At 37.5% G+C, this 10,144-nt stretch overlaps 1 protein-coding gene across 1 annotated transcript in view; it reads right to left on the reverse strand.

Annotated features, from left to right (window-relative positions):
* Positions 1–1,351: 1,351 nt before the first annotated feature.
* Positions 1,352–10,144, reverse strand: part of LOC104616444 (WD repeat-containing protein 72-like) — a 58,188-nt gene continuing 49,395 nt past the window's right edge. Inside the window, exons 6-7 of the mRNA XM_010281457.1 lie at positions 7,252–7,350; positions 1,352–1,407 (exon numbers count right to left, since the gene is read on the reverse strand). Of these exons, the coding sequence (XP_010279759.1) occupies positions 1,352–1,407; positions 7,252–7,350 (155 nt within the window). The remainder of the gene's footprint in view (positions 1,408–7,251; positions 7,351–10,144) is intronic.

A 10,144-nucleotide genomic window follows, 5' to 3' on the forward strand; every position in this document is an offset into this window, starting at 1 on the left:
AGAAAAATAACATTACATATCTTTATCTTTTCTGGATTGCAGCCTGTTTTAATGACTTATTCTTCTGTTGAATAAAAACTGAAATACTACTTCTCAGAAGGCCCTTCCACCCAATGTTTCTGAAGACCTTGCTGCCGTATGCTGCACTCGGAGATACGGGACTCATCGGATATAAAAAAGCAGAAGAAAGAAGGTTTCATGTCTGTTTCATGTTTAATCAAATTCACGCCATAGTATGGCAACAGAGACCTGGTTTTGTCACTCCTGCAGCCATGACATTTCCCCACAAGTAAGAAAGAGATTAATTGCCGGAGAATCTTCCCACACTGAAGAAATCTTCACTCTCCTAGTTAAGGCAGCTTATGGCTAACGTGACAATTAGGAAGGATAACATCAGACCATGATTTCCACCATAAGATACAGATCCAGAAAAGCACATTCTCAAGTCCCTTTGACTTCATTAGCACTCTGACTATTGGTAATGCAGAAAGTGAACTTACTGCTCTGAGTGGCCATTCTTTGTCAAACCAGCATAAATCCCCCAGAACGTTAGGTGATAAATGAACCTAATAAGCTGCAGATATTCTCCAAACATAATGATATATTTTTTTAAAAGACAAAAACGTATAGCTGCTTTTCCCAATGAGCACAAATAGAAATTCAATGAAGTATGTCATTTCAGAAGAGGACTCCAATGGGCTTCTCCAACTTCATATTGGTACTACATTTCTACAGATGATGGTGATGGCAGTATTTACAGAAACAGAAAATTTACATGCTAGACATGACCAGATTTATAATCAATTTCCCATGTTGTCTTGTGCACACAACATTCTTTATAGTTGTTTCCAAATATTCCATGTTTAATTCAAAATGTGCATTTTCCTTTAAATGCAAACAAATTTTCAATTATTTCAAATGCATTTAGTTTTGCTCAGTGTTAAAATGTTATTGGTAATAAAAGTCAGAAGGAAGGAGAGAGAAAATTAAAATTTGATGTATGTAAAGGAATATTAAAATTGGTGCAAAGATTTTATGGTCAATCAAAGTTCTAAGATTTGAGATCACTACATAAACTAGTGAAAAACATTTAAAAATAGATGATATTTTCTATGTTAGATCTATCTAAATTTAACTGAATAAACGTAAATCTATTAGTGATGGAACTGTGAATTGAAGTCAATAAATCAGCAAAAAGAAGCTGATCTTCTGGAAGGTATTTCTTCTGAAAGTGGACTGTTAAAGATATACAATAATAAACACAACGAGCCATTTCAAGTCCATGCCACCTGTGTCCTATTTCTTGGCTCTTCTTGTGCATCTTCTAATTCTTCCGGCTAAGCAGGGTTTTCTAACACACCTTACAGGAGCACACCTTAGATATCCAGGGATGTGGCTTCGTGTCATCTGGAAAAAAAATGTATTCATCTGGCTCAGTGATTTTACAGTTTGAAGTAATAGGCAAGATTCTGGTGTGTTTTTTTTTTTTTTAAAGTTATTTTACAACCTTTTTATAGAGCAATAAACACTATACTTCTTGTAATGGAATGAAAACTTTCAGTACCAACATGTGTTAAAACGTATTACAACTCTACTTCCAGAATACTGTTTACATTATAATTGCTATACTACAAGAGGCAATATGGAACCCAAAACAGCCCAAAAGAATGTACTGTGTTTCTCAAAACTTTTCTCCTGAACAGCCTTCTCCTTCCTTTTTGTTTTTAGAGGAAAACATTCCAGTGGATCAGCAGAAAGATAATTTCTATTTTAAATTAACATATTGTTTATGTTTCCTCTGCAAATATAATTTTCAAATTATATATATTTCCTTTCAGCAGAACTAATCCTACAATAGCTGTAAACAGAATTGATAGGAAGTTACACTAATAAGGCATTATATTTTAATTCTGTCACGTCTTCTTAGAATTCCACAGAAAAGCACTCTCAATCATCCATTTTTAGCTTCATGATTTCTTCTTATTTGATGTATGGTAACATTTACAACCTGAATTTTAAATGTTACTTGTATTAGAAACATTGCTTAAACAGACACAACACCTCTCATGAGTACCTGGACATTGAGAAAGGAGCACACACTATCCTTTCCCAGTCTAATGGATATCTTGTATATTTATCATACTACCTATCATCTTTCTATCGTGACACGTCTATCTGTGTCATGGACACAGAGAGGTACACATTTTCTTGATGTCCACTATGTAGTCTTCTGGTTTTACAATTTGATTTACTACTTTAAACAAAACCAAACCTATGAGTCATATTACTAACCCAGAATGCTGATAGGATGTGACACTGCACCTACTGCAGTGAAATTCTTATGGATTCATCTGTGCCTACATTGGAAATTCCAGAAATACTTTCTGGAATAATTCCTAGGCATTAACATTTTATAAGCGGTCGCTGAGCAGTATGGGCTGTCAGTGCCTCTGATCAGAGGGCTGCTCCGGCGTTGCATCCTGTTCCTGCTTCATGCATCATCATCATCATCATCATCAACTTCCAGTGCTCCATTCCCAAATCAGTCCTCATTTACTGCCACCTACTTTTCATGATGATGCAAATACAGAAAAAGAAAATCATGCTTTTCTAGGGTGCTTCATACCAGGAAATCTACTGAATATTTACTTTCACATTCTGCCTGTGTACTGATCAACAGCCATAAAGGTGACACAGTGCTGATTTAAGTAACATACTCTCAGTGGCTGGAACTTGGAGCTGGTAAGTGAATATTCGATAGAGTAATTATAGCTTGCCTGATAACAAGATAGTCATGATTTTAGTGCTGTATTTTTAAGCACACTGTGGCTAATAAGAATCTGTTGTTCTTGATGCATGTCCTCATTCTCATATCTATTTGCTGCCGTTCTCTCACAGATGGTATTTCAGGGACAGTCAGAGATCTTTCCCATCTCTGTGCCAAAGTCTATCTACAACAAGCAACTAAGCAAGACTGTGAAAACTGCTCAGATTTTCACTATTATCTGTTATACACCCAGAATAACATTCTGTCCTGAAAAGTCAAGAAACGAAGAGGGAAAAAATTAATATGGGCAACGTATTTGGAATGAAGGGATGGGATAGATCATGAGCTGCAGAAGGGACCAGTTGACTCAGGCAGAGACTGTCTGGCTACTGAAGGCCATAAACATATAAGGTTCTTGCCATTTACGTGGTTTTCATCCAAAAGATAGAAAACACTCTGTAATTTCTGTCTACAGCTTCCACCTCAATCTTCTGTTAGGGAGGCTCCATTTCCCTCTATTACCAAGTGAAGCAACAGTCTATTGCCTAGTCTACTGCAATATCTCTGTTGGGGGAAATAAGAGGCAAGGGGCATCTGTGCCTACATTGTTTCTCATCATTTCAGCCCAAATCAATTCCTTTCTCTCACAGGAGCTATACTTGCAGAACCCTCCTTAGTGGGATTGCACCACATATGAAATTGAGGACATCTCAAGTTGTGTCAAGTCCTGCTACATTCCTCTTAGATCTTGACTGACAAAATTCAGAGCATTTTCATTCCCCTTAAAACCCATTTCAAGCAACTCCCTTCAGACAAAATGAAATGTCCCCTGGAGGTGTGAATTTTCCACCACTGTTTGTACAAGAAAACTTGGGTGAATACCTCAGACCTACAAGTCTAACTTACATATCCATATTGACTCAGTTTCAGCCTTTTTCTCAGTTTCTCTGAATGTGGAAAATTTGTCTGATAAAATGGAAAACACTGCTGGGAATATTTATTTATATTAAAGTAGTACTCTAAGGGTTAGTGAATTCTTTACAGGGGCTTTGATACGAGTCAAGTTCTAAAAAAATCTGTTGTAATTCTTATCTGATTATTACGTTCAAGGCCAGAGCAGAGACAAGTTTGAAAAGCCAAGGCTTTGCATGTCAAACAGAAGTAGTCCTCAGCATGTGGGGAAAATGGCAGTGATAAACCTACTATTAGGCATCTGGGAGAGAAACCCAGCATGTCCTCTGTGTGTGGGCTAAAATAGACATGAGCCACTATCACAGATAATGGCAGCTTGTAGGCACACGAAGGGAGCAACTAAAATCCATTTCACTTAGACAAGAAACTGCAGTCTGATATTTACCTGTGTCCATCACATGTGAAAAGTGTTTGCTGTGAATTATCCAAGAGAAAAGTGGAGGTTGAAGGGTTTCATTACCTATCTGAGAGTAGTTCAGATCACACATTGAACACAAGAAATCACAGGTAAATCTCAGATTGGTGTCTTGGGTAGTCAAATGGATTCCTGCTATTCATCTGAGTATATGCCTTTTTCTACAATTGCTGGAGGCCCACATCCAGAGCAGTGAGAACATGTGCAGACACATAGAAAATGTGAAAGTAAAATAAGCAGAGCAAGCTTTATGTGATTTAGAAAATTAAGATCACTTTGAAAATAACTCGGTCTAATGCCAAGGTTAGAGACCATTTCTTTCACCATTAGAAAACACAATGCACAGATAGGTCTGCTAACGGCTGCTCTGTAGTCTTCCTGATTCTGGTAGAAGTTGTAATAAAGAACCCTTTCTAGGAATAGTTGGAATTCCTTGCAGGTATATTGTCATATTTTCACCTTTTCCTCATCAGAGGAGATAATAAAATCAATATATTTCTTAACATCACTGTTGCACATATGACAGCATACTGCAAGTGAAGCACAAGAGATTGCAAAACACATATATGGACTTTTTAATAAAAACTTATGAATGAAGTTCATAAGTTTGCCCAGACTTTGAATATGTGTGAGAGAGATTCTAAAGTCACAGATTTCACCAAATCAAATGTTGACCTCCCAGGCACTCACAAATTCCAAGAAACAGTTCCAAGTTAAAGCTCCTGAGAAATACTAGAGAAAATCATAGCCAACTGAACGTCATATTATTGTTTCAATGTTTGCTACTAAAAGTAAGTGGTAAGTTTTAAGTAAATGTATTGTGTTACCAAATCTTTCCTTTCAAACAAGCAGTTCTGTCAGAAGTGTCTTAATTTCTTATCACAGAATTTCATCCGCACAAGGAGCAATAAATAATTCATGTTCCTAGCTCTTTGTTGTGTGTCCCTGAACTGCACAGAGCTGGAAGGCTGACAGCTGTGTCAGGACAAGCACCAAAGATCTGACATGACAAGTGACTAACAAGTTTCTTTCAGTCTATAGTGAAAGAAGACAATGGCATAAAGTGCAAAAACGAAATCCTGAAACAAAATGAAACTGTTTCTTTCTCTTTACCTAAGTGTTTGCTATGAGCTTATTTCCGACCCATAACCTCTGGTCATTTTATAGTACTGCCCAACCCCCTTTACTCCTCACATTCGCCTGGCCATTTACGCCTGTCCACGGATCAATATGAGCAATTCTTGGAGAAATACGATGTCTCCATGACAACCAAGCCACAAATTCTCAGTGGAAAGCTGTGAGACCAGTAGTGAAATCTCCTGAGGTTTTCAGACCTATAAGACAAGATGTCTTAAAATGCAGGAATGGACAGAAACAAAAGCCAGAGTAATTCATTGTTTATTACTAGTTTAATGATGTCAGTTGGACCGAATGGAACTCAGTTTTTAAGTTTAGATGCTTTATCAACATGTATTTTTGCCAGTCAATATTCACCTCCTGACAGGCTTTTATTCTTTCCGTTACTTCATATAGATATGCAGAGTGCAGAACTGGATATTCACGTTCCCGTCCAAACCTGTATACTTTGCCACACAGAATTAATTAAAATTAATCTTATTTTTAAGGAACATTAATTCCCACCTGAACACTTTAGTGCCACCTTATTGTAATTCTTTCTTACTTCCGTACAGATCAGAATTTAGACTATCCACATTTTTTGCCTATAATCATTGTTGAAGGGACTATAGACAGTTTCTGAAGGAGGTGCCACACACCACAGATTGTAGGTGCAGTAAGGAATTAAACTTGGCTCCTTCCCGAGTAGATCATCTATTTCTTTCTAAATCTCATGCTGGTTTCTGCTGTACAGCGTTGAGCCCAAGCCTATGTGGCTTTAAAATGAGTACGGATTTACAATTCATTGAACGCATACTGGTGTTCATTTCTGTGGAAAAGATGAAAAGGGAATGTAGTTCAAATCAGGTATATGACAGCGGTTGAACTCCCAAGGAATCTTGGAGGAGTGGAGTATGCTGAAATATAATAGCCCAGACATGGGTCCTATCTGGGTTCTGAGATGACTTCGGGGACCTGACACGGATTTCAGACTGCACCCTTTGACTGAAAATTAAATCTCAGCAGCGCTCCTTGGGGAAGGATCAGGGGACCGCTGGCAGCTGCCCCCTGTCAGCACGGGCTGCAAGATTTGGAAATCTCTTAACTAAGCTGACAGGCCGCAGAGACGATGAATCAAAAATATGATACACGGATCAGCACACAAAGATGCAAGAGGGTACGCAGAAACCAGATAAAGCAGGGAAGGAAAATACCAAGTGAAGAAAGATGTTTAACTCTTTCACTAATGAGGACTACGTGCAGGTTACGTATATGGTGTATGTGGGTCAAGCTTACAGTTTGCTTCAAAGAACTTCGTATTTAGTTGCACAGAATGTTTTTAATCAGCTGTGACTCGATACACTTTATATTTAATTGTTTCCCTTTGGGATTCATTTAATAAATTTCATAGATGTTCCATAACGAGAAAGATAATGAAACTACATGAAGATAAATCTTTTAGTCACCAAAAAGAATGCACTTTATGGATGTTCCTGTATTTAGCTGAATCAATGTTAAGAGCCATTAAAATGAAATAATGATTGTGAGCTGATTTAAAGAAAAGAATCAAGCTATTTAATGCTACCAATTTGCTATCCTCCAGAGATACAGTGTTTGAATGTCCGCTGCTACATTCAACTGCAGCATATACAGTCCTAATTTTTCATAATCTCACGCCACCTTCAAAGGGTCAGACATTGTACATATATTAAGTAAGCAGTGTAGTCCAAAACTAATTATAATGAACTAGTAGTGTCAGCTTTCTTTTTGGTCATAAAGCCTTTATCCTTTCTAAGACCTGAATTCTTGATGAAAGAGGAAAGGATAACAGCTCCACACTGTGACCCCTGGAGGTGACCATTAATTTGACATTGCAGCTGCTAAGAAGGAAACAGCATTACAATGTGCTTTTCTTACAGAACCAAAAGCTGTGTCAGATTTATCACTTGATACTTGGTGACTGTCTTTAAATGCCTCTCACCTGGACTCTCAGACTCTTCCAAGACACATCTGTCAGGCGTATCCTCTGCATCTTGGAAGTTTGCCGAGTTTGAGTTCTTCTCATGCTTCAGCACACCGACTGGAGCAATAAAGAATAAAAACAGGGGGAGGGAGAAATGTAATGTATTCAGAAACAAACACTTACTGATTTTCTGCAGAGCTTTCAATACTGAAGACATAATTTGTAAACACAAATAAAAGACTGAAATAAAACAGAAACCCAAAGTACTTTTATGCAACCGTAGCACAGTTGGAATATCTATAGACAAGAATTCATTCAGGGAGAAGTTTGAGGCATTGGCTTAAATGTGATCCCTTTGAAGTTAAGAAAAAAAAAAATTCTTATAGAATCCTAAAATAATAGAACAGTTTAGAAGCTGCAAAAAGTGCTTGTCTGTTTCACCAAAGAAGCCAGTAAACAATATAAAAGATCAATTAGGTGGTTTTGTAATTACTGGAATCATTCACCAGGGAGAGAAATGGTGTTTGTTTTAAGATGAAAATATGTTGTATGTAACAAGCTAGAATGTGTAATACAATTAGTGGTAATTCCAAAGTGCAGTAAAAACCAGTCTGAGTTGCAGTTTAGGGATTACCAAATTTGATTTCTTCTTTTACTTAATTGCTAAAACATTTTAATTTCAGAGCAGGAAAATATTTCTATGGAAACAATTATTTGTCTGTGTAGGACTTTTTAACTCACTTGGCTTTTGAACAAATCCCACAAAAGTTTTCCTGAATAGAGAAGAGACATTTCCCTTGTCAATGCCCACTTCCCTCTCTTCTGCTCCATATCTCCATATGGAGCCACAAATATAGCTTGAAGATAAAGTACAATTATTAAACAACATATTATAGAATAGCACAGTAAAGACTAGATCTCAGTTTTTCAGTCCCATTGAAACTCTTAGCTGATTCGATTTCTTTAGGAAGATAGTGGTGACTAGAAAGTACTTAAATTTTTCTAATATCTGGAAAACTAAGCAAGGTTCCAAACTTCCACGTGGATGGGGATATGAGTGGCTATACAGGATCTCAGTGTAGTTTTGTCCTGTTTTGAAAACAAGAAATTTGTTCCCTTATAACTTTCGATGGATTTTTTTTTTTTTTACCAAATGAAAATTAATTTAAACACCCATTTAAATTTTCCAAAATTATGAGTGAATCACCAAGGCCTCAGGGCACTATTCGGACAGGAAGAGCTCAAAAGACACATATTCCACTTCAGTGCTGTGTTTTCCATCGGTTTGCAGCTATTGATCCCAGGTCGCCAAAAGGTTCCATCGTTCTCGACTCCTGCATCTACACAGAGTCCATTTGAAGCAATCAGGACTTCAATACAATTGTGGAATTAGATCTTTGAAAATGCAATATTAAAACATAATAAATAATAAAATTTATGGTAGTGACACCGTGAATTTCACCTGTAAAAAAAGCCACGAAATTTTGCTTTAAAAATCTGCCTTGGGTGGCAAACCACCAGTGTATAAAACCCTTCCCAGGTAGAGCAGGAACACTGGTTAAATTTGTAAGAAAAAGCCAGTAGTCTTGTATCAACGGTCAACTTATCCACATCTTTTCATGTTTTAGGAGTTTTAGTTCTTGTTTCTACCATGGAAGTGTTGACATGATAATCTGCATGAGGTGAGTTGACACTGAAGAACAACTTACAATAAATTACAAATGTTCTTCTTCACACATGAAACATTGTGATATGTGCAGGAAGAAATGTCTTCAAAGACATCTGTGTTTCTCTCTGATTTTTACAATATTTAAGTAATTTTCAAATACACTAATTGAAGTCCAGGATTCCCACTTCAAAAAACAAAAATTGGACAATACAAGTGTGTGTATTATATTAAAAAAAAAATGGTTTCTGCCAAATTTGTTAGAACATTCTTTCTAAAATAGTTCTTCCCATTAAGCAGTCAGGTCCACTGTGCTCAGTGATAGATTGAGTCATTACAACTGCATGAATTTAAAAGTCAGAACTAGTCTGAAGTAGAGCAACAGGAAAATTTCCAACAGTGTATGCTGTGATAAAAGGGGGAAATAAAAAGTATGGCTATGCCTCTGCAGAGAAAGAGAAAAATCACAAGAGCTCTCCTCTCTAAAAAACACAGCAGTGACCAAATATTCAGAGTCAGCCTTTCGAAACAAATGGTATGTTTTCACCCAGTAAAGAACTCTCATAGTGAAGCAAGGAGGGGAGATCCATTCACAGCATCAGTCCCCGTTAGGAGGTGGCAGGTCCTTCCCTCACTGCAAGTCTGGGCTGTAACTGCTCATGAATGGGACAAGGACAAACCTGTTCAAGCACTCTCCCTCCGTCCCAGGCCATGTCAGCATAAGTCATATAATGTAAACTGTCGTGCTTGATTTTACAACAAAGCAGAGCTGAGCGGTGTTTTTAGGGAAGGCACCAGATTCAGATGAGAAGTAACTCAGAACATAATGAATAAAAGACATCTAGAAGCAGGTCCATACACAGATGAGATACATCAGAAGGAAGATGTGAAGTGAACAAGAAAGAAACCAGGACAGGTCGGCAAGATCCTTGGACAAAGCAGGAGGATCTCCAGTTGATATGCTTGAGTAGAGATTGCAGAGATTTGGGGAGATTCAGGAGAGAATGGAGTCATTGAAAGCCAAGACAGACAAAAATAAGAAAAAAGGGATCACAGGCAGAGCTGATGTGACCGACAAATGACAAAAAACAATGATGAAACATTTGCATTAGTAGTTGGTGGCAAGGAGTCGTTAGGATCAGTTTAAAGGGAGGGGAAAGCACAGATGGAAAGGGTTTTCACAGGGACAGAGAAGCAGACTTCTAGACAACATGTGTAAAAAGAGCTGTCAGAGAATGAGGTTCA

This window comes from Phaethon lepturus, unplaced genomic scaffold (genome assembly GCF_000687285.1).
Source record: "Phaethon lepturus isolate BGI_N335 unplaced genomic scaffold, ASM68728v1 scaffold11122, whole genome shotgun sequence".
Taxonomy (NCBI): domain Eukaryota; kingdom Metazoa; phylum Chordata; class Aves; order Phaethontiformes; family Phaethontidae; genus Phaethon; species Phaethon lepturus.